We start from the raw sequence: 25,694 nt of genomic DNA on the forward strand, positions 1-25,694 counted from the left end.
AAAAATAAGGCAAATAGATGCTGTAAATATTTGTACAGTGATGGAGTAATCACTTCAAAGGGGGCAGAATGGACACCAAACAACAATCGCCAGGATAAAAAATAAATGTTTAGTTTTGAGTAATTTAGCAAAACTTCATGGCTAACCTAAAAGCTAATGCTAGCGCTACAGCACGCTGTCCATTTTGCCATCGAAAAAGCAGATCTGTGCCATTAAAATCAGAAGTACAGTACATTATTTGGCTAATGTCTTAGTGGCTCCTATTAAATACTGTGTGTTTATTATCATGATTTTCTCATAACTATCAACCACAGCTTCTAGCTGCTTTAGCCTTTTTAAGTTAATCAGCTGGTCTCTCATCAGAATCGAACACGTTCTCCCGATGAGAAGGTCGGGTTAAGGCAAACCCGCCTGTCCTGACGGAACTTTTACGATCAGACATGCGATGGACGCCTGGAAGAAGTGGAGGATCATGTGCCTGGCAATTCTCTGTGTCAATGATGTTCAAGATGCCTACATACACTATTTGGCATTCGAATAACAAGCATTCTGCTGGTTTGAGTTGGCAGGTTCCTGACTTTTCACAAAGTTTAGAAGACACAGACAGCACTTTTAGCAATAGAGAAGCTGCCTGTCATAAATATGAATATGTAAAGGGCTATCAACACACAGACTGACTATACGCGATTTCTGAACTGCTTCAAAAAATGGAAGCCAAATTGGAGAAGTTATCAGCTTGCCTTAACAATAATTGACTATAATTTGACTATTTGGAAATCCGTGACAACCGTAGAACTCAAAACAGACCGAAAAGTTGAGTCAAACTGACAAAAATGATGCTGGCATTGGAAGGCTAAAATAATTACGTTATGTAATTATGTTTTGCAGACTACTCTCATAGCAGATAATTGATTTTTTTATGTCCAACATAATTTTGGTTGGTGTAACCAACAAAAACCAAGTTACTGTATTGTGGGTGGAAAAACAAGTAAATGTAAAACTTAATCGGAGCCTGTTTTGGGATCAGGTATGCCCCCATCGGTATCCTGTTCCTAATTGCGGGTAAAATTGTGGAGATGGATGACATCACGTCAATGGGCGGACAGCTGGGAATGTATACAGTCACCGTCATCTGTGGCCTGCTGGTCCATGCCATTGTGGTCCTACCCACACTCTACTTTGCTGTCACTCGAAAGAACCCCTTTACCTTCATCGCGGGGCTGCTCCAAGCCCTAATCACAGCGCTGGGCACATCCTCCAGGTTTGGTAACAATTTTTTCACCGTAACACGCTAGCTGTATGCGCTAACATGCTCATCTTTACCTTAGTTCAGCCACGTTGCCGATTACATTCAAGTGCCTTGAGGAAAACAACAAAGTAGACAAGCGCGTCACTCGTTTTGTACTCCCTGTGGGCGCTACCATCAACATGGATGGCACCGCCTTGTATGAAGCGCTGGCAGCCATCTTTATCGCTCAGGTGAACAACTTTGACCTCAACTTCGGGCAGATTCTCACCATCAGGTAAGTGGCCGCACATGCTGTTCTTTCTACAATGCTAGGCTAATGTATTAAACCAGCACTTACCAAACTTTGTATAGCAAATACCACCTCAGAAAATACTGTACATTTCCAAGTACCACCAAAATGACTTACTGCCATTTTCGAGGTTAATGCAACACTCAGTTCATGTTGGCGACTGTAGGGATGGAGAGTGAGCTTGCCAAACAGGACATAGTGTTACAATGTTACATCAAACTCACCCAAAAAGGCATGTGTGGACTAATGATAGCAATCCAGACACGACTGTTTCTTTCACATTGCGCTAGAAGAAAACTCTGGGCTAAATATTGAGGATTACCATTAGACAGCCTGTCATGGGGGTGTCAATTTAAGTTCTTGTGTGTCAAACAGATGGCCATTAAAATTCCTCTGTCTTATTTTCCTGCAGCATCACAGCCACAGCAGCCAGCATTGGAGCAGCTGGAATCCCCCAGGCGGGGCTGGTTACCATGGTGATAGTGCTGACATCTGTGGGCCTCCCCACTGATGATATCACACTCATCATTGCTGTTGATTGGTTCCTGTGAGTACTTCCTGTGCCCTGTTGTCAAAACTTTTCCTTTCACACACAGATCAAGTAGCAAGTAGCGTTTGCTGGCAATTGAATACTCTTGTGACACAACCTCGAGAAGCGGCAATTTTTTTAGTCAACTTTCCCGTTGGTACAAACTTAATACTTTACACTTTTTGGAGATGATCACCAGTCACTGATCAGCAAAATAAAAAATGAAAGATAACTTATTATCGATATGATCAGGAGGTGGACTAATCTATCCAATCTGTTTGATTTGTGCCCCTGGATTGGTAGATCGGGGTGGGAGATCGAAAGGCGGATCGTTGCAGCGTTTGCTGTGATGCGGACGTTGTACCGATCTGTTTGTCTATTTACCGGTCGATCTTCGTTCCTGCCCTCACCTATGGTCACGAGCTGTTGGTCGTGACCGAAAGAGTAAGCTACAAGCAGTGGAAATTAGTATCTTCCGCAGGGTTTCCAAGCTCTCCCCTAGAGATAGAGTGAGAAGCTCGGTCATCCGGGAGTGACTCAGTGTTATGCCGCTGCTCCGCGTTGAGAAGAGCCAGTTGAGGTGGTTCAGGCATCTGGTTAAGATGCCTCACCGACACCTCATTGGGGAGGTGTTCCAAGCATGTCGGACCCCAGGAGACCTCAGGGTCGACCCAGCTCACGCTGGAGAGACTGTCTGTCAGCTGGCAAGGGAACGCCTGCGGTTCCTCCTGGAGGGGCTGGACGAAGTGTCCGGGGAGAGGAAAGTCTGGGCTTCCTTGCTCAAGCCGCAAACTGACCCTTAGTGGTAGCTAATTTATGGATAGTTCATTTACTGTGGGTGGCACAGTACCAGACTGGCTAGCACGTCCACCTCACAGTGCAGAGGCTGTGGGTTTGCTTCCATCTCCGGTCTTTCTGTGTCGTTTGCTTGTGTCCCTGAGCTTGCGTGGGTTTCTCCATGTACTCTGGTTTCCTCACACAGAGCAAGGAATCCCGCGATTGGCTGGAAACCAGTCAAGGGTGTACTCAGGTCCCAGAACTGTAAGGCGGATGTGCTAATCATTGCCTCATTGAGCTTTCCACCAAAATTAATGTACAGTTAAAATTTAATTGCATTGGGAAAAATAAGAACAATCAGAAAATGAAAAAAAATACCAAAAACACTGTTTTGTCCATTTTCACACTTTTACAGGCAGTCAGTCTAAAAGGGCCTTCTGATACTCGCTCCAAAGCCATGGTATTTCTTTTGACTGCACATGTTATTGGTTTTGGGTTGCAACATATCTGTTTTCAGTTCAACACACATGATCTCAGCAAATTGATGATGAGAACAATATGTGTGAAAGCAATGCCTCTTTCTTTTTAATGGTGTTTTCTTCCACAAATGCGCTCTTTGTTTCCTATTTGCGCTTGCCACAGGGACCGATTGCGTACCGTTACCAATGTCCTGGGAGATTCCATTGGTGCTGGCATCGTGGAGCATCTGTCACGTCACGAGTTGACTGAAGATCCAGAGGAGGCTCTCTCAGCAGCAGCGGAGGAAGTGGATAAGAAGCCCTACCGGCTCATCTGCCAGGAGAATGAGCATGAGAAGCCCACCGCTGACAGCGAGACCAAAATGTAGCACACCTTTTGTTGCTTAAATTCTTTTTTTTTTTTTTTGTTATTTTAATAACGTCAAAATCTTCCACTATCAGAACACGATACTTCATCTAAAATGATCAAAGGTCGTTAGCCCGGGCTTTGGTATCATCTTGTGGCTTGAGTTTTTCAGCCAAAAGTTGAAGACCTATGAATTCTTCAATGATGAACCGCAAGTAGTTGGGAGTTTCCTATACTCCGTTCTATGGCAGCTTTTTATTCCAGCATCATTGGCATGGTTGCCATGTGCCCCGTTTTCCTCAATTAATACACTTGCCTGACATGACTTTTATTTATTTCTATTGTCAAAATTAACTCACTCATATCAGACACTTTCTTGCCACTCTTTGTTGGCCCACCAACCCCTCTGGTACAATACGAAATGCCATTTTTCCACTGCACGGTACTAATTCAAGTGGAGATCCTTGAAAGCGACAACAGTGAAGGAGAACTCGCATCTCCTGTATTTAACCGTTAGTATATGACGGACAGATTTGAGGGCAGCTGCAGCAAAGTGGAGACACTGAATCATCCAGAGCTAAGCGAACACCAGGATTCATTTTGTCATTTGTGTTCTGAGTAGTTTAATGTGTTTATGGAAATAGTATTGGAGTGAAGGTACAGTGCAGTGGAAAAGGTTTATGTAGATCTGATAATCAGACTTTATTTTGGGATCAATTTTAGCAATATTAAAAGTATACTGATAGTAAAAAGACAAGTCATTTTTTTACTTGACGTGTGAATTCTACAAATTTGATTCATTTTCCCAGGGGTAGGTTACAGTCTATAACCACAGATAAACTCAGACAATGCAAGCCTCAATATTTTTTTGTGGCCTCTACTTTAGTATTTGCTGGTTTAGGTTATTTTTTTTTCTTTTTTTTAAACAATCCCCAAACCAGTAACCCAGATAAATGCAAGCTCTGAATAATTTACAGAGCAGTCAGCATAACCATTTTCCTAGTAGCACGTTTTTCTTCAAAATGGAAGTTTAGTGTTGTGGTTTCCAAAGCCATTATCCTGATGGCTGGTTATTGATATTTTTTTCTTTTGGATCCCTGCCAGCTTTCTGTATAAAAAAACAAAACAAAAAAAACTACTGTATGTGGTCATCATGGTATGATAGTTTTTGCTTGTATGCTACTAGCAGAAGGTCTACTTACTATTAGCCATTAAAATTAGATAATAGGGCTTACAGTGTGGCTCGGCAATAACCCTGCGACAACAAAAAAGGTTCCCAAGTGTAGCGCATAGTTGAAATGTGCCGTTTTTCACGACTAAATTCTGAACTGTAATGACCCATTTTTCAAGTAGAGTACCGTATTTTCCGCACTAAAAGGCGCACCGGATTATAAGGCGCAACCGCAATTAATGACATTTTAAAAATTTTTCCATATATAAGGCGCACATGATTATAAGGCGCACCCTCAATTAATGACATATTTTAAAACTTTTTCAAGCAAAATATAGTAATACTCAAAGTAATAACAATAATCACTCAAATAATAACTCTAAACTCTCAATAGCATCATATCTCAATGTCAATATGACCAACCTTGTTCAACTGTAAACACACAAAAGAAACAGGAAAAACTTACTTTATCAGTTCATTCCCCATCTACGAATCCCAATCTCAATATTGATCCATATATAAGGCGCACCTGATTATAAGGCGCACCATCAGCTCTTTTAAAAAAAAATTAGGGCTTTAAGGCCTTATAGTGCTGAAAATACAGTAGTTTGACCAGATGTTCCGGTTATGAGTTTTGAATCTTTTGTCCCAACTCCCAGTAGATTTCACCAGCCCTATTGTTTTTCCCCACTTTCACGTCAGTCCCATGTTATGCGTCCGATAGTGCCAGTTTTGAAACTTTTGTCCCAACTCCCAGTAGATTTCACCAAGCCCCATTGTTTTTCCCCACTTTCACATCAGTCCCGTGTTACGCGTCCGGTGTCGTGCCAATATAGTTAATCCTGAAGAGAAAACAAGAGTATCACCTGCTGCTGGAACGCTCACAAATTGAGTGAAAGTGGTGCAAATTTAAGCTCGGTGCACAGCAACCAGCAGTGCTTTTGCCATCTGTGCCTCCTGTGTGGCACAGATGGCGCTGCGCCATCAGCAACAATCAAGATCATTTTGATGATCGGGTGCCATCGACAGAAGGTGTGCAGGGAACAGAAGCCACCCGCACACTGCTATTATCAGAGCTGATCGGACCAACGTTTGACTGAAGGGCCGCTGAATGATAAAAACATTTTAAAGTTGCACTGTGTAAGATTTGACAGTTTTTTTATTACGGACAGCAGGAGGTGCTGCTTTTGCCGTTGGCCGTAGCTATAACAAACATGGCAGCCTCCGGAGAAATGCCACCACCCATGTAATATCATTTCATGGTCGGAAAGAAAACATTTATTTGCAAGTTTTTAAAATTTATAATCATTTAATTTAATCCTTTTTGATAAAAAATGGTCTAAATCTTACACAGTGTCCCTTTAAAAATGACTGAATAAACCCAACAGAAGATAATATTTCGTCCATTTTGATTCGTTGTAATCGTCACTACCTGTCACTGTCACCACAATAGTTTTCACCTTATCCAGTTAAATCTGCTAAACTTTTGCATTCGGCTTTGCGTTCGGCACTCAGGAGCCATCCGTGTCAGAGCCGATGGCGCGACGCCGATGGGGTCCTGTGTGCGCCTCTTTTACCTGCTTGTTTTCATTTAAAGGCATTAAGAGCACACTTTTGTTCAAGAGCTTGCATTCGAATGTCAAGACTGCACAGAGAAGCAATAATAAGTGACTACTCATGTAGTTGACTCAAGGTAGATGCAATGACCACTCACAGCGTCGGACATCTCATTTATCTATAATACTCATTGCACCAAACGTCACTGACTGGTCCGTGAACAGACTTATGATGGCATGTGAAAACATTTTTTTATGATTTATTTGATGAAGTAAAATCAAAAGACCTGTCAGGTCAAGTTATATGGGAAGGTGATACAAATTTCACTACATTGCCACAACACCAGACCAAGTCAAAAAGGTGGGATCATAATAGTAGTGCATTGAATTGTGGAGTGAGTGCTGTTGGACTGTCAACCACCAGTCACCAGATTGCCTAGTTATTAATTTGTAAAAGATAGTTCCTCGTGAGAATTTGTTGTATATTTAATTTTCTGCAAAATTGTTTTGTCCTGTTTTTTTATTTGAAAAATCTGGTCACTCTTTACCTTAGTCCGGTACTCCTCTGAATCCAGTAGAACTACACACTTTCTTGAGAAGTTAATTTTATTCATGTCTTCCTGAAATCACCCACTACAGTGATGCTGCTTAGAGGATTACATGTAGGATACCATGTACATACAGTACACTGTGAACGGACTGGATCCTTTGGGAGACTTTACCTACTTTACAAGTTTTTGTATAGACATGAGAGGCATTGTGAGATGTTGCTATGAAGCAGTAGTGCTGAACAAATGCTTTGTACTATATTTTTAGTTACTTTTATGTCTTCATGAATGCCTATTAACCCTCCTGTAATTTTAAGCTTTTTGCTACACTGACAATGTACATAGGCCCGTGACCCAATGGAGAGTTCTAAACATATCAAAGATAAACAATGCAACAAAACTTTTTTTTTTTCCAATATTTACAAGAAAAGAAAAAAGCATGGAGAAATGAACCAAAATTTCTTAGCCATATTTTCATCCAAAAACTGCATATAACCAAATGACAATACTGTATTTGAAATGTGTAAGTATATATCTATATATGGTAATTGTATTTCATTTCCCCACCCACTAATGTCAGCAACTAGTTGAAGATAGTAAATGATTTCATTAATACAATTATTACATTGTACATTGATAAAATTCTGATGAAAGAATGTTTTGGTACATTTTTTTTATCCAAAGTTGTAGATTTTCCTCTTGATATAGTCTGTTTTGGATAGCATACATTTGGTTACATCAAAAATGTTCATGGGTAACTGAATGTGCATCCGTCCATTATCTTGACCGCTTGTGGGAGCCTCTGCTAGCTGTCTTCAGTCACTGTGCGGGATACATCCTCAACTGATTGCCAGTCAATCACTGGGCACGCACAGACAAACGACCAATCACAGTCACAAACATTTAATGAAAATGTGTCTCCAATGCATGTTTTTTAGATGTGGGTGAAAAAAAAACATGCAGGCACAGGGAGAACATGCAAACTTTAAACAAGCGGGTTGGTGTCAAAGCGACCCTGCAACCTCCACATGTGAGCTGGATGTGCTAACCAGTCTGCTATCATGCCACATAACTGAATGTTGGATCATCAAAATGTATGTAGTAAAATAAATGAATTAAAAACTCAACTTTGAAATACTTGTGTTTTAAGAAAAAAAAAACAAATATGACAACCACAATGAATTGAATGTTTTTCAAAATATGGTTCACTGGCACAAAATGGGTCCTGCGTCATATATTTGCTATGAGAATAAAAAGGCTATAACTTTTTTTATTACCACCTGGAAACCTCCTTGGTGAGGTGTTCTTGTCATGTCCGATTGGGCCCAAGTGGGATAAGCGGAGAATGATGGTTTTGTTGATTGTCAGTGACAAAAGGAACTTTTCATTTCATGTTTATTGTTAATACATTTAAGACTTTGTAGATAAATGTGTACGTTAGTAAAATTGCAAACGCTACTTTTGATGATGATGCTGTTACAAATGCAGTTATCAAAATTCTATATTAAATTGTGATGTAAATAGCCAAAATGAATGGTTTATTTGTTTATGTCATTGCTGTCACACCCACAGGACGTACAGTATTTGGTAACTGTAGGTTGCATGATGTTTTCTTAAAATAAAGACCAAAAAAAATGAACCCTCTTGTGTTGTTAAGATGCACAAAGGACCTGCATGCTTCCACACATTCGGCAGCTATGGATTTGTGATTTTTTTCCTCAATATTTTAAAATATGTTGTATATTATTTTTGGGGTGGTGTTTCCACTTTTTTTATCACATTTTTGTGGGGTAAACACTTTGAATATTAGCGTTTTTTTGTCGTTTTTTTCCGTGGGTATAAAAATTCATACTGTAACAGTCAAACGTTGGGAAACACCATCTTAATTTACTCTTTCTCCATTCTTTAAATTGTTCATGAGTTGTTAAAGGGATAGTGTGTAAGATTTAGACCGTTTTTCATTATGGACTGCAGGAGATGCTGCAGGTACTGCATTTACCTTTGTCCGTAGCTTTAACAAACATGGCCACCTCTGGAGAAGTGCCACCCCCATGAAATATAATTTAATGGTGACTAGACCTATGATTATATTTAAAACAGTCTGTTATTCATTAACAGTTTCATTTGTAAGTTTTTGAAATTCAACTATTTATTCAATTGAATGAAAAAGTCTAAATCTTACACACTGTCCCTTTAAATCAATCCCTAATCACGAGAGCTCCCTTTTTTTCTAGCCAAGTTCTTACTATGGTGCTAAACTGTTTTTTGTTTATTTGACAGCATGGCATCTCAGACAAAGTATATGAAGGCGACTATTAGTTTTCGCTAACAGAGCCAGTGTAAACAAAATACAATTGAATGACATTTTTCCTGATGAACCACATGTTTCCTACAGTATTCTTGTTTTTATCCCATGAAATGATGAACGACTCAAGAAAGGCATTGACATTAAGCACTAATGACAGGTAGCGGTGGGCTGCAAGATGGTGGGCCATGTAAAAAAAAAATTAATGCGACCATTCAATGGCGGTTGCGGTAAACTCTTGAAACTGCCAGTCTCTCGATTTGTAAGGTTCTGCCAAAAGTTGCCTTAGCGCGCCCTCTAGCGTAGGGCAAGCGAGGCGTCGAGTGGCATTTCATTTTGGCGCCGATGGAGGGAGTCACTCGTGAGAGCTTTGCTCAAGTCGGACGGCAGCACTTCCGGTCGGCATTTTGTTCTACGAGAGGAGAGCCTCTTTCGGCCGATCGCAACAAATCGTCACATTTCTTCTTTTTACGCTCGGAAAAAACAACTGGCTTCCGTTTGGCGCACGCATCAACCGCGACGCCGAAGAAGGGACGTTCGCCGCACGGGAAAACGTGGAAATAATTCGGCCGCGATTTGTGTGACGGAATAAGGATCGTACCAAACCCGACCCCGGATTATTGTTGATAGCTATCGAGCTAGCCACCTAGCTCGAGAGGGGCTAGCTCGGCGAGCCAACCCGAGTTCCTTCTGGAGGAGAAGAAAGGGGGAGCTAGAGATACGGACACAAATTCAGCTAAAACATTCCCCTCCCTTTGGGCGCCACATCCGAAGGTAACCACACTCACCTAAGTGCAGTCCACTTTTTTTTTTTTTTTTTTACCCCAACACATACGCAGTTGTTAACCAAAAGAGTGGCGTTCGAAGATGGGACACCCTCGGTGTCGTTAATCACCGACAGGGAAGAGAACGGACGCTAACGGGGCTAGCCGCTCCAGCTAGCTAGGTGTGTTTTCGCTCTTGCCCAGGCGCACGGCCTCGAAGCTGGACGTCACTCGTCGAAGCCAGCCGACCAAGTTCCCACAGCGAACGCCTACTCCCCCGCCGTTGCCTCCCGAAACCCCGCGTAGTCCCTTAACATTTCCGCCGCGTCCTTTTGCTTCCTTGTCCCGTCCTCGACTGCAACGTTGAATATTATGCTAACTTCATAACATCCAAAGCTAGGCAGCGTTAGCCGAAACGAACTAGACACCGAGGCGTGCGAGAAAATCGACCCGCGGAGGGTGCTCTTTCCACGGTTAGATATCGCGTTTAGAAAAAAGCCATTCTGGCTTTGGTCACAACTTCGCGAAAGTAGCGAGTTGAGCTTCGGAAGGAAGTAGGTACTGACTTTTTAAATTTGAAAAAAACATTTCAACTTAAGCCTACTTGAGAATTTACTCGGATTGTTAGTCGTAGTATTTTTTTTTTTGGTTTGTTTGTTTCGGGTCTTAATGTTGGCGATAAAAAAAAAAATCGCGGCGCATCTGCTCCTTTTTGTGTCGCCTCCCTGCCTGTCAGCCTCCCAGCTGTCATCTTTAGCACACACACGCACACACACGCCGTGCTCCGAGGAGAACTCCACAGAAGTGTTACTACGAGATCATGTTTACAACACATCCCCTGCCACCATTCTTCTTCGGCGTTAACATTCAATTTAACTTTCTGATACTTGCGGAGGAAAAAGTGAAGCACTTCAGAGTAAAGCAAAAGGAAAAAGAAAATCAATCGCTCCTTGTTTGCTTGAAGCATGTAAGAAAGACGATTGAATGACCTGTAACTTTAAGTGTCTTACTAGTGTAAATAAATATAATTAACTTGAATACTGTAATAGAATGACTTAATTGCCATAGTGCTTTTAATGTTCTTGCTTTTGTTAGGTTATTCAGAAGTAATAGACCTAGGGAAAAGGCTGTCAGTGATTTTGCCAGTTTTTATCTGGCTTTATCTCTTAAAAATGCTTAGTTTTCATTGTTTTGTAAACTTTTTTTTTTTCAGGTGTGAGATTAAATGTGACATGTTATGACAGAACCAATCCTCTGAAGTATCACTTTGGATTCATACAAAAATAAATAAAACAAAAATAACTTCTGTAAGGTCTCAACTTTCATGTCAGAGCAGCCAGAACGTTTTAATCGAGGTATGTATAGATAAGAGATTAGTAGACGATGCACACACGATGCATTCCTATGGACTACTTCAATCGAAAGCTAGCTTGCGTGACCCTGTGAAGCTGCGAACAAACAAGCCTGAGTCCCTTGTCTCAAATGTCATTTCACAATGGGTTACATACATGTGGATAAAACAACCAGTGAACACCATGATGTAACTCTCCGGCACGGCACCAAACAGAAGCCAAATTGACAGCCATGTGAAATACAGTGGACACCCGCCATATGACGTTAATTCGTTCCGGAGTTGGGATCGTAACGCGAATTTGTCGTATGGCGGGCAGTACAAACCTATGGTAATTAGCTAATGCTTGCAAAACCCCAGGTAAAAATACCAAAATTGGGTTAATATACATATTAAATTAGTAACAAAATAGTATATTAACTATTAGTTGCATATAATATACATGTATATAATTAAATAATATCATTAATACAAAATATATAAAGCAAAAGTGAAATTTTATTTACCTGTGGAGTGACATGACTTAAGCTAGTTATGGCCTCATTCCCTAGCGAGGGTTCACTTGCCTTCTTCCTATTTCCTCATCATCTTCTTACTTCTCTCTTTAACATCACTAGCAATCTTGGGACCCATAGCTAAGGAATTCAAGTTCGGATTAAGGACGAAAATGAGCAATAAATATGATATTGTAATCACTCACACAACATCAAGTATTTAGCATAGTCGCATCTTAGTGACGCTCTGACGCCGACCAATAGCAGACCAGCATCTTAGTGACGCCGACCAATAGCAAACCAGCATCTTAGTAACCTATGAACATCGTGTGGCTCGTACAGTCATACGCACGCTCACTGACCGCCGAGTTTGAATTTAGGTTCGAACTGCATTTACCAGATGTGAGAAAACCTTCTGCAGATATTAACAAATGTCATAGTAAATTATATTTAAAATAATAGAATGAACTTACATGTACCATCCATCATCATCTTCATCCACTGATATAACAGTCGATTTTGGTAGAAAAATCTGCTTTTTACTTTGAGTGTTCATTTGTTTAGCGTCTTTTTGTTCCTCTTCTTGATCTACCAAAACATTTCGTTTTCACTTTTTACTTTCTGGCTCATGGTTACCTGATTGTGTATTACTTGACTAGTCTCTGATACTAAAAAAATTGCAAAGTTGAAGTTGTTTCGGGCCTACAGATAGCACTTTTGGGACGCTTTATTTGTCATTGGAATGCATTTTTGTAACTGTATCTTTTGTTAGTTTCTTTTTTTTTAATCTCAATATTGATGAATGTCTATTTTTGTTGCGTTTGTACAAAACCAGGCTTATCTCGGCAAAAATGAAAAGCGAGAATGTATTTCTTAACAAAATTCCCTTTATAATGATGTAAAATGAACGTATGGTGGTAGCTCACGTAAGTCACAAAGTTACTGAAATTTCGATGTTTTCAGGTCAATATACCTAGTTCTTGGGAATATGCGTTATACATTTTGGCACAGTCATGATTCAAATAGCAACCTAATACCTTAGGAAAAGCATAATGACACAAAATCTTCAGGAAGTAACCATGGCTGCTGAAGAGTAAATTCCACTAGCAGGTAAGGACATAATTTGAGATTTGAACCCTTTAAAATCTGAGGAAGTTTAACATCTCAACAAATGAAATTGGGCAAAAATAGTTAGTTGGCCTCAAACCTAAAAACCTTTCCCTTAGGCTTACAATTAATTAGAGGGGCATCATCCACCAAAGCTAGCTTTTTTTTTTTAATGTTGCCACGTGTGTGTGTGTGTGTGTGTGTGTGTGTGTGTGTGTGTGTGTGTGTGTGTGTGTTAAAGTCAAATTGAAAATTAAAATGGACATTTCAATCACAGTTTTTGTGTCAATTAAAATATGATTTGCCATTTGGTGTGGCCTATTTATGACCAGAAATTTTATTATAAATATTATGTCTAAAATGTGTTTGGCCACATAACTGAATTTAGATGACATTTTAATGGTTCTACACTGTTATGTTTTGATTTTTTTTTTCCTCATGACTCTTAAATGGCTCTACACTGTTATGTTTTGATTTTTTTTTTCTCAATAAGTACCCATCAGTATTGCAGGACTTACACAGGGATTCCACATACTGCGTTGCGTCTCCGCTCCGCTGTGTTGTGCGCAGCACTTTACAGCCATGTTAATGAATGAGAGCGGTTCAACATCTTGCATATCCGCCACGCTTGTGCTGTGTCGCGGCTTCATCTACTTTACGCAGGACTTGAAAAATCTGGTCCGCCGTGGTCAATTCCACAGTTTAGAAAGCACCAAACAGGAAAAAGAACGTGATCTACATCTTTGTTTACAAAGAAAAAGCACTCAATGCGTAAAAGACTGTTTGCTGATTGATTGGATGAACCCAAAAGCAACTGCTTCTTCTTCTCTGAGCCATTGTCATCGAAACAAGTGCAAAAACTTTCCTCCTGTTAATTGACTGTTGATTCTATCAATGCACTTATAAGTTGAATCGAAGACTATGACCTAACCCATTGTAAATCAAGCATGCAATGAAGCGTTTCTTTTTAATCTCATGAGTTGGTAATCTCCATGCAAGTGCAGTTTGACCATCCATGGACTCTGACACGGCGTGGCGGAGCGGAGATGCTTGCAGTGGGCCAGGGTGTGCAGAGTCATTGCGGTGGTGCTAGGCAGCAGAGAAGCAAGACATTATGTGGAATCCTCGTGTTAGAAGTCTGAAAAAAAGCTGCTTGCATTTATGCACAGGGAGACTGGAAACACGGCATCATCTTTTCATCTTGAGATTTTATATTTCATTCCACATATTTGAATCCTCTCATCCCAAATAAACGAGCATGAAAGTGGAAGTTTGTATCACCGAGACAGTTTCGTCAGTGTGTGACTTGTCATCAATAGTAGGTAATTGTCACAAGTGACATTAGAGACATTGAGGAGGGATCAAAACATTATTTACAGAGGCGGGAACTTCGTCAACAGTCAGTCATTGACGGACACCCGTTTTAGTGACGGACTGACAAACGACAGGAAAGCCCATAAACAATGGCAAATTAAACGTGTCTGAAGTATAGTGTTTTATGTCCGTCAGTCCGCCATGCCCTTTTTTGCTTATTTAATTCAATTGTCTTGTATGATTATCTGCTATGTTGATGCAGCTTTACAGCATCACTTGTAATCAGCCTCCAGTCAATGTGACAAAAGTCAGTTTACAGCGGCATCAAACAGTGGAGAAACACGTACTGTACAACTCGGTGACTCAACCGGGACGGTTCAATTCACTGCTTAACGTTTACAGTTATAATACAACTGACTTTACCAGAGATTTATTTGTAGTTGCTCCCTGTATTTGTCCTGGTTTCAACCAATACTCATACCGTACACAATCTCGCCGGCCTAAAGTTAAAAGTAACATTTAGAATTATGTTTTGTTGTAGTGTAAGTGACAGAAGAAATTCAGACAAATATTAATGAAATCGTCCTCTAAAAATGTAAGACAGATACAGTATAAAGAGATAGCCGAATTACATCAAATCAGTCACATAAAGCATGTTAGGACTTGATTGGCAATTGCTCCCGACGGGTTCTCTGATTTTCCCTCAAATGAGAGATACTACACATGGCGTTGAACTTTGTTTAAATTGCAGTATAACTAACTACAAAACCACAGATCTGTTGTTATTCTTGAGTGTAGATACTAAAACAGAAAAAAAAAAAACAGAACAAATGCAGTCAGAAGAAGCTCAGCTCCAAACAAACATCGGTTTAGAAAAAAATGACAATTTTAGCCCTCAAGTGGTGAGGGAAGGATGAAAAAAAAATAGCAAATTCCACCTTCTCGCGATGGGTAAAGGGTTAAAGGGTGGTCAAAGTAAAATGAAAGACCAGAAAAAAAGGTAAAAATTTGCTCTCTTGTGGTGAAGGAAGAGTGGGCAAAAATATAGTTGGGTTGACGGATGGATGATTACAGTTTTGCCTGGCTCAGAAAAATGACGGGCCGACGGTGACTGAAAGGGGGGGCGGGGGCTCTGACAAAAATCAGACCAGCTAAATACAGTGGGCCCCCGTGTAACGAACTTAATCCGTTCAGCGGCTCCTCTCGTAACTCGTATTGCTCGTATGACGGGCAATCCAAATTTATGTTAATTAGTGAATGCGTGCAACAATCAATCTACTGTACAGTTAAATTAAATAACATAAATATACAAAGGAAAAATGACATTTACCTTTGGGGCAACGTGACTTGAGCTGGGTGGAGGCGGAGGGGAGCAGGGACCAACCCGCAGAATTTATTGATTTATTTTCTTAAACGGGAACTTTTCTGAAAACTAGAACATATCACCGGCGATTTCCTTCTCTTTAATCCATAATAGAAGAAGCCTCTCGATTTTGTTGTCGATCGAGGTCCGTCCCCCGGCAAGGAAAGTCTTGCCCTTAGAAGATTGCCGAGCGGTTACGGCCATATTCACGAGCAATGTGTGCGCCTCCTTCGTATTTTATTTTTTTATTATCTCCTGCTTCGTTTCTATTGTCATCATCCTCTTACTTCTTCCTTTACCGCCACTTGCAATTTTAGAAGCCATGTCTAACAGATAAAGTTTGCAAAGTCTTCACAACATTCCTTCCTCCCGTTTTTCACTCGTTTTCTCTCCTTCCTTCCATCCCGACCAGCTGTGCCATCAAGCTAGATAAAGGCGTTCGACCAATAGCATATCAGCATTTCTGTGATTGACGTGACGCCGGCCAATAGCATATCCGCATCTCCGTGAGTGAGACCGGGACTGTGACCTTAATTGACCAATAGCATATCGGCATCGCCGTGACTGACTCCGTGACTGACAACCGTGACTGAGACAGTGACTGTGACATTGTAAGAGCAATAGCGTTCAGCGTTACCGTGACAAGCGTGAACATTTGATTTCGTTGATGCAGCAAAGCGAAAATAATCGTACGAACACATTGACCGGCATGTCGGATTGTTCGTAAGACGAAAGGTTTGTGCGTAAGAGGGGGACAAAAAAATGCCGCGGTTCACACTCGTAAGTCGAAGAGTTCGTAAAAGAGGGAGTTCGTAAACCGGGGGCCCACTGTACTCTTAAGTTGCCCACCTCCGATTGTTTTATTTTTAGTACACATTATTAGCAGAGGTGGGCTCTTCGTCAGCACTGAAGGACTGTCCGTCAGTCTGTTACCGACATAAAAATGTCAGAGTTGCAATTTTCATCTGTCGTTGTAATGGTCGAGATAGACATTACGTCAGATGTCTGGGCCAAAATACACGGACGGACGAACGATTACAATTTCATCTGGATTGAAAAAAATGATGGACCAACGAACGGCGAACCAGCAAAAAAAGATAGTAGTACATGATTACATGAAAAGCATTTCAAAATGCTGACATCTGTTTTTTTTTTTTTTTGTTTTGTTTTTGTTTTTTTTAAACTATTATACCTGCAGTGGGGGATGGGCACGTTCTTCATTTTAAACAAGACACGGAATGGTGTCATGACACATCTTGCCTGAATGCAGTCTACTATGAAACACATTATATTGAAAGTATTGCGATATGTTGCTAACCCTCACTGGTACCTCTACATATGAAAATCTCCTATAACAAAGAATTCAACTTACGAATATCCTGTTCTGAAACAATGTTTTGTCTTGTTACGAAGAACAATTCAGGATACGAATGGAGAAAATCATTGATGTATCATAATGAGACAACAAGACTCACTCACTCAACCAAGACTGTAATGTAATATGACATCACAACCCACAATGTCTTGACGAAATGTATATGACAGTTATTTACCTTTTTTAATAATTTATTAACATGCTGGCTTGTCCACAAACGAGACGCGAGTTTTTTTGCACTGATGTTTGTGGTGGTTTTCATTCTTACACGCTTCATCTACACTTTCTCCCAACAAGTCACACCCTAGAATTAACAAACATAATATTAGCAATAGCCACAGCTAGCGCCGTAGATATTCACAAAAAAACACATACATACCAGTTTGGACTTCTGTAAACAAACATGCTGTTCCGTCTGACTGCTCGTTAGCGAGAGGGCTGAACAACATAACACAGGAAGTACTCTGCATGACCTAAACTAAATTGAAGTCGTCTTACATGCTCAAAATTATCCCAGAATTAAAACAATTCCTCCTGTGGACTTGTAAAGTATAAATAGTGGGGGGCAGGTGTTCTGGGAAACGGTGACGGTGTAAACAAATGACACTTGACTGCAGTTCAGCAAGAAAAGAAAAATAGATATTTTTGGGAAAAAATTGAAAGACTGGCCTAGGGCTGACCGATTTTAGGAAAATTTAAATTCATATTATTTTTTAATTACACATTGATTTTTTAATTCACTTTATGATTTGCGATAAAAAAAAAAACAATAAATGTAAATTGATCTGGAATTTCACCAATATCTTAAATCGTTCAAGCACTTGTCAAGGGTGTTCGCCATCCAATAATTTAAAAAAAAAAAAAAAAAATCATTCATAAGACGAGAATATTCATCTTTGGCGAACAAATTTACACTGTGAGAATTCTCGTCCTTGCCACTGAAAGAGTCAGCGTACCAAAATAGTGCATATTTTTGCTTGAGACTTAATTGCGTTAAATAGCGAAAATGCCTAAAACTCATATCATGGTATCAACTGAATCTTTTGGTCTCCACAGTAATAGTGGGAGTAAAAATATCAAAATCATAATCTTAGTATTTCTGATTGCATTATTTAAAAGTGAAAATGTAAATTTTTCCTGTTAAAATAGTTTAGAAAGTATCATTATAGTATCTGCTTCTTTTGTGTTTGTGTTACAAATTTGGTGTTCAAAGCTGGAGGCTTTTTACCCAAACATGGTTCTAGCCAGACTTCTTTCGAAATTTTGCAGTACACTGAAGCCCATTTTTTCTTTATTTCCCAACTCAATATTAGTTATTCGCAGTGATGGACAAAGTACACAGATTGTTTACTTGAGTGAAAGTAAAACTACCCTACCCTATTTAAAAAATGACCTGAGTGATCAACCTAGTGATATCTATGGTGCCATCTGTAAGTTAAAGGCACCCAGGCACAGATTAACTAAATCAAACAAATTTTGCTGGAAAAATCCCCACAATTTTGCTTGGTATGGGCTACCCATGCTAAATGGGGTTTCTTACCTTGGTAGAAGACAAAACCAACTAGAATATAGACCTAGACCTTTGTCCAAAAAAAAAAGTTAGCTAATGACATTAGCATTACTGCATCTTTGTTAGCGTAGCTAGCTAACGTTAGCCACATTGCGAACATATCCAAGCTAGCGAGCAAATAAACAAAGATGAGCTAACTTAACTTATGCGTTTTGGCTTCCTCAATGAACGCGAGGAAATCCTTCAAGTAAGGCCATGGGTGAGGGTGAATGGCTGCGGGCTTTAGCCTCTTGAGCCTGTGCTTATTCGGCTTATTCGTCCGTGTCTTATTCGACGCTAGCTTCTAGCAAAGGTTACTGCTATCTTCTCTGCTCTCCAGGTTATGTGGCACAGACAGTTGTGGGATGCCCCCTTGTTTTTTTTTTTTTTTTAATTTAGCGGCAGCCAGGCTGATTGGTCAAACACAGTTTACGTAGTTTGCGCAAAGATGTTGAAAGAAAAGTAACAAGGTGTTTTATTGTGAATGGTTAAAAATAAGAAAATTTTAAAAAGTAATGAGGCATTTTTAAAAATGTAGCAAGTAAAAAGAACGATCTTTGTGTTTTAAATGTAGGGAGTAAAAGTAAAAAAGTCAGGAAAAAAATACTTCTAGAAGTACAAAGTACAGACAAAATTTACTTTAGTACAGTTATGAAGTATTTGTACCTCATTACTTCCCATCACTGGCTAGAGCATGCCTAGAGCCCCTAACTTATTTTTGGTCGAAAGCTTTACTTGTGTGGTAATGAATATGTCACCATTAATGAGAGGATTCGCATGACACATCTTCTTTGCTGCTGCTGCGCACAGTTATAGAATTTGTATGAAGTCTGCACTGCTGCAGAGCGCACCATTTTAGCATAGAGTATTGAAGAGATGACATCTGGGAGTATGGGTGACAATTTTTTTTTTTTTTTTTCATTCTTTCAGAGATGGTTTTTGTGGCCTGAAGCATGCCCCTCAGAGGAAAAGACCCTTCAAAAAAATGCAACCAACAATCCCTGTATCACCTCTGAGTTTGTGATTTTGGTCGCTAAACAATACATATACGATTTAGCCTGAGCAGTGGGTGGCTGTAGACTGTATGACTGAAGGACTGTAGAGGAAACTCCATATGTACACATTACACACAATTTATATTACACAACACCACAACTAGCTAGAAACAGTGGAAGAAAATACAGCCAGGGGAGGAACGTTCTGATAGTTTTCATGGGAAGCTAACGTAAAGCTAGTGTCATATGGAAGTACAGTGTTCTCTCGCTGTTTGATACTTCACTTTTTGCAGCTTCAGTGCTTCACCTTTTTTTTTCCTAATTACTTTACAGCAACACCTACCTCATGTACTGCAATAACACTCTCACATTCAGTCTAATCCTGGAGTCTAAGGCAGTCTAACAGCCTGTTAAAAATCTGTCTTTAGCTGCAAATGAATGCACTTATGCTTAAAACTAAGAAATTAGTGGCTTTGAATAACCGAGCTGTGCAGAGACGTACATATGAGGGAAGTGGTGTGTGTGAGCGGATGCATGCGGGAATGACTGTGAGACAACACAGGTTGAGCCTCGCCCTTTAAGAAAACATGCATTGCATTGGGAAATGGACATGTTTAGAGATTAGTGCTCAGAGCTCCAGGCAGAGAGCTGTTGCTCACCATACTCAGATGCGCTGTGTTGAGAAACGTTAAAGTACAAATCAGGGAAAGGAACTCCTGGAGCGCACACACACTAGGGAGGGATGAGGAGTCTGTTAAAAAAAAGTGCTTAGAAGAATTTATCTCGTTTGAATCTATAAGCATTCTTTACGTCTGTTATAGACTAATGTTATTTGTATGCTGAATACACCATTTTCTGCCACCTATACTATGGGAGAATATCAACTGACTGCGGGGAAAAGCGTCGAGATTACGCGCATCTCATTTTTGCGTGGAGCTTTCACGCATCAAGCATAACCTAAGCTTTAGTCTGTGTATCATTATGAGGCTTCGCGAGCTGACCATAAATCAAAAGAAAAAACTGATTTGGCCCTATCCTCGTGTAGCCTGTCGCTGTGATTTCAAAATGACTACATTGAAATCACAGATGCTTTTTTTCAATCAGCGGTTTTGTTATTGCCACTTGCCGGATAGAACTGTCCTTGAATTGTAGAACAACACATGTATATATGTAGATATCTTATCCAATTGTCTTTCACTAAATATATGCACATTCCTAAATCATCATGTTAGGATATCATACCTCTCAGGAGCTTGATTGCTTTTGTGTCCCAGAGATGAGCGTGCTATAGTCTGAAATGTCATGAAAAAGCCGCTATATAAATTAGTGATGTGCCAAAAAACGATTGTCATTTACTACAATGTATATCGATAATATGTCCCTAAATTGATATATTTCAAATAAAATCTATACGCATGTCACCACGCAGCCCGTTCTGCAATGCTCGCAGTTGTACACGTTTCATGTTTTGCCCGTACTCTCAGTTTAGCTTTATTTGAGAAATATTAATATATTTCATTTGAGCAACAGTTTTTCCACATAATATTTTGGAACTGCATTTTCTTGTGAAATGATAATGTATCTTGGTACCTTTGTTTCATCATGTTTTATACCATAAAAGCTATACAATTTGTACCTAGCTTCAAAGAATTGCGCTCTGCAATGCTCGCAGTTGCACACGTTTCATGTTTTGCCCCTACTCTCAATTTAGCTGCCCATTTTCATATCTTGTCATAAATGTATTGAGAAATATTAATATATTTCATTTGGGCAACAGTTTTTCCATGTAATATTTTGGAACTGCAATTTCTTGTGAAATGATAATGTATCTTGATACCTTTGCTTCATCATGTTTCATACCATGAAAGCTATACAATTTGTAGCTAGCTTCAAAGAATTGCAGGTGTTCACTTGTTGTTTTTCTGGATAAAGGCATGATCCTTCTAAATCAAAACTTAAAAAAAATACACTGTCTCCATTTAGTATTCTGTCTTGCACAACAGACTGAAGTAGTATGATGATTTTTAGCACTTTGAGGCAGAATTTATTTTTAATTGAATGGAATCGTTTTGAATTGAAAATCAATTCTGAATCGCATCTGAGACCTTACTTCAAGAAAGTAAGAAACTGTCTATAACAAATTCCATTTCTTGTTACTCTGTTATTTAAATTGGTATTTAACAAGTAGGCACAATTTAGATCATTTCAATCCACTTCCATTTAACAAGTAGGTGCAATTTAGGTAATCTCAGTCCACTTCAAACAAGAGCATTTTAGTCTGATTTTATTTTGGTGAGGACAGAAAGCACATCTATCCATCTAATTTCTGTCATGCTTTTCCACCTGCCTTGTTATACTGTATAGTGGATGGGCGTAGTGTGACAACCTCTGGTTAAAGAGTAATGTTGTCTCTTTTTTTTTTTAACAGCTCATAAGGAGGATTTATATTCATCTGAAATGTCACTGTGTGCACCTGCAACAACACACCATTCATCGACAAGGTACAGTGCAAAATTGTTGTGATTATTTGTGGTTAAGCAACTTCAGATTCTGACAGTATGATAATCTTGAGCAAAAACTGTATGAAAATACATCTCTTATTTTTTTCTTCTTTGAACGTGATCTTTTTTTTTTTTTAAACAAAATATTGAATATTTGGTACATTAAGAAATGTCTGCAATCCTTGTGAAGACAAGCGGTTGACAAAATGCATGAATGAATTCAAGGCGCCTTGTCATGAAAAGTCAACTCTTTGGATCTTTTTACCATGTAACAATGTTGATCTCTCACCCTAAACACCCCCAAAGTGTTTTTTTTTTTCCTGCATTGATGCAATTCAAAAAGGTCCTCGCGTATTATGCGCTCTCACACTAAGCCCACCCTCGCAGATAGACATGGCTTGGAAGAACCTTATGACGACAGAAGAATTTCTTTCATCCCCTACACCACCCCTGTATCGCCCACAAAAGAGTAAAAACACCCGACCTTTACCCCGTCTTTTAGTTGTTTTGGTTTCGGATTTGAGAATGTAAGGTTTTGCTCCGAATTGGCCAAGGAAACAATGATGTTTCATTTATTAGTTACAACTTTTTACTGTAGAAAAAGCCAAAGTGGTGAAAATGTGTTTGGGAGAGCACAGCAGTTGCACACGCGTTTTACACAACAGCAGTAGCAAAAAAAAATGTACCCACGGGCGGAGGTATTGTTATGAATACTGGGTTTCCAATTGATTTTGTAGTGTTTGTGGGAGCAGTGCATTGACATCGTTTTGCATTTTACTGTCAGTTAAAACGCCTGTTTTTGGCCCAGTAATTCACGCTGTTGGAACAGTCTCCATCACCCGTGGGCCTCGTGAGGATTAGCAGTCAAGTTGATAGATGTTTTGTGGCCGGCCGGCACCAAACGACATCATGTAAGGAGGGAGGCAATCACACTGTAACAGGTGCGGCCTCTGCATACAAGGCGTTTTATTTCCCGGTTAGATATATCAGTACCATAAAACAAAAAATGAAATCGCTAATGTGCCAAATGTAATTTATATGCATATATTTACCTCTGAAAAGATACCTTCATCTAAGCCCTTTAAGGAATGTATACCATGTTTAGTACAAATGAATGAAAAATAAATAATGCATTTAATGAATGCATTTATCCTTTGTCATGTTTTCAATTTTTCACTTTCAAGTTTTTTTCAAGACAAACACCTCCCCCTCATCCTCCACGCATGCAAAGAAGTTAATAAAACAACGATTGCGATCTTCGAATTAATTATTTTCAGACGCAGCCTGTTGTACTAGTACTAGTGATAGAAAAAAAATGCACTACATTTCCACAAATGTCCACTGAGGCACACAAAACTTCATAGTAAAAAAAAAAAGGCCCATAAATTATTAGCCCTTTAGGCACCAGAGTTTTTTCAATAAATATTCTGTTTTCTAAAAACCGATTTCAAAAGCTTGTAGCTTGAAAATAGTTTGCGATAAAGGGATACTGTAAAGGTTTCTTGTAAACGTTGCAATTTTACTACTTTGGCGACAAGGACAAATTGGAATGTCAAAAACTTGCCAATATGCCTTTCTTATTGCACTTTGTTTATCCTTTTGTAAAAAAACAAGTTGTACAAACTTCGAAATGTAACAATACATTACATAGTACTAACTTGTAAAAAGAATAAATCATTAAATCTCCACTTGAATCTCCACGCGCGAAAGGATTTAAGTCATTTGTGTGGCAAAGGTAGGATATTGCCGTTAGGACATTTTTTATAATCATTCTGTAACTATCATACAAACAAGTGACAGTTAGGATTAACATGTTAATACAATACAACATGTAGTAAGGAACCAAATATAAAGTGCCGTTCTTTGGTTCACCTTATAGCTATAGTGGTTCCCCTGTTCAGAACTTATGGTATTCTCAGCAAAGCAAAGTCCTGTTTCATTTTCTACCTCAGGTGTCAGGAGATGTGAGGACGGGTGTCGTCCAACGGCCCCCCTCCCCCGATCTACCTGTGTATCAACACACCCCCAACCCCCACCTCAAGCATGAATGGGGATATGCCTCATGTTCCCATCACCACTCTTGCTGGGATTGCTAGCCTGACAGACTGTGAGTGACGTCCACTGTTTCCTGTCTCAGTAACGCACAGTTGATTAATCTTCTTTTCATGAGCAGTAGACATCTTATTTCCTCGTATTTCATTCCAGTGTTGAACCAGCTTCCCCTTCCCTCCCCCCTCCCGGCCACCACCACTAAGAGCCTCCTGTACAATGGGAGGATCGCAGAGGAGGTCACCTGCCTTCTGGGCTGCCGGGATGAGAACCTTGCCTCCCAACTCGCCCATGGCCTTAATCAGGTCTCCACAGAGCACATGTAAGTGGCCCATCCATCCATCCATCCATCCATCCATCCATCCATCCATCCATCCATCCATCCATCCACCCACCCACCCACTGCTTTAAAACACCATCAATTTTCAGCTTTTGTAGCTTGAATTTTCTTACAATATTTTTCGGAACAGGCGTTTCATAATCTGATTTTTTTTAATAAGAGATGTTCGTAAGTAGAGGTACCATTGTACTGTGGTTAAACAAGTATTATTAGTATAAAGGTATTCTTTTAATTACAATCACATTTATGGACAATTTGAGTCTTCAATATACCCAGCTGTTTTAGAAATGTGGGGAAAAACATAGTACCTAGGGAAAACCCACAAAAGCACAGGCAAAACATTAGCGCAGAGTTTGCCTTTCATGGTTGGATTCAGGTATCGGGGTACTGGGACTAGCATGTCAGTTCTCCCGGAACCATTAATATTTTAAAACTTTGATACTAAGTTTGGAGACTTATTCAGTCTTGCTGAGCAAACCGCTCAAAACAACCAAAGGTGCACGTTGCAGATTAGTCGTCAGACATGTCAGACATATCAATATAAACCGTGTGCTATTTGCTGGCGATTGCCATGCCCGCAAGTTATGCCAAAGATGGAAGTTCGACAGAGATCAAAAGTGTGATGCTCTTCATTAAAAAGGCTACCTGCTGAGTGCATCAGATATATTTGCAAATTTCGGTTCCAAGTTAGCTGGGCAGATGAAGCATGGGCAAAGGAAGATCGTGCACGCACAGCTCCTCTCTTCTGTGCACTTGTCCACACCAGCAAGCTAGGCCTGCGGCCTACCGCAGAGAGGAATGATAGATACATGCACTTAGCCCTTTCCACCCATTTCTCGAAGCAATGCGAGCCACACGGACCTGTCAGTGGCAGTCGTCTGGGAGATCAGTGATATTTCCCTTACCCGGCAGTTCACCTTGCGTGGCAACTATCGTAGCTTCTACAGATTCGGACTCGAAATGTGAATAGGCTATGTAAGTCTAACATATGATTTGTTTAAAATTAAAATTTAGGACCAGTATTATCAACATTCAAACAATTCAGGTGTTTTTTTTTTATTTCTGTTAATTAAAAAAAAAAAATAAGGTTCGGAGCAAGGGTTCAAGTCGCGGCAGCAGCCTTCTTGTGTTGCCTTTGCATAATTGTGTAAGTTTCGTGGTGCGGATTCTCATTTTTCTAGTGGTGATAAATAAACTACCAAACTAAAAAGAAGTAAAGTCGGGAAACCCAAAATAAGTGCTT

At 39.8% G+C, this 25,694-nt stretch overlaps 2 protein-coding genes across 4 annotated transcripts in view; both read left to right on the forward strand.

Annotated features, from left to right (window-relative positions):
- The window catches only part of LOC148429728 (excitatory amino acid transporter 1-like), a 31,067-nt gene extending 22,484 nt beyond the window's left edge, over positions 1-8,583 (forward strand). For both annotated transcript variants that reach the window (XM_088441851.1, XM_088441932.1), the window contains exons 7-10: positions 1,028-1,261; positions 1,329-1,523; positions 1,951-2,085; positions 3,487-8,583. In XM_088441851.1, coding sequence (XP_088297977.1) covers positions 1,028-1,261; positions 1,329-1,523; positions 1,951-2,085; positions 3,487-3,691 — 769 coding nt within the window. In that variant the 3' untranslated portion in view covers positions 3,692-8,583. The remainder of the gene's footprint in view (positions 1-1,027; positions 1,262-1,328; positions 1,524-1,950; positions 2,086-3,486) is intronic.
- Positions 8,584-9,664: 1,081 nt separating this feature from the next.
- Positions 9,665-25,694, forward strand: part of nipbla (NIPBL cohesin loading factor a) — a 48,968-nt gene continuing 32,938 nt past the window's right edge. For both annotated transcript variants that reach the window (XM_088415729.1, XM_088415737.1), the window contains exons 1-4: positions 9,665-10,023; positions 21,990-22,062; positions 24,015-24,169; positions 24,268-24,433. In XM_088415729.1, coding sequence (XP_088271855.1) covers positions 24,106-24,169; positions 24,268-24,433 — 230 coding nt within the window. In that variant the 5' untranslated portion in view covers positions 9,665-10,023; positions 21,990-22,062; positions 24,015-24,105. The remainder of the gene's footprint in view (positions 10,024-21,989; positions 22,063-24,014; positions 24,170-24,267; positions 24,434-25,694) is intronic.

Source organism: Hippichthys cyanospilos, chromosome 1, assembly GCF_059441005.1.
Source record: "Hippichthys cyanospilos isolate Australia breed blue-spotted pipefish chromosome 1, RoL_Hcya_1.0, whole genome shotgun sequence".
Taxonomy (NCBI): Eukaryota; Metazoa; Chordata; class Actinopteri; order Syngnathiformes; family Syngnathidae; genus Hippichthys; species Hippichthys cyanospilos.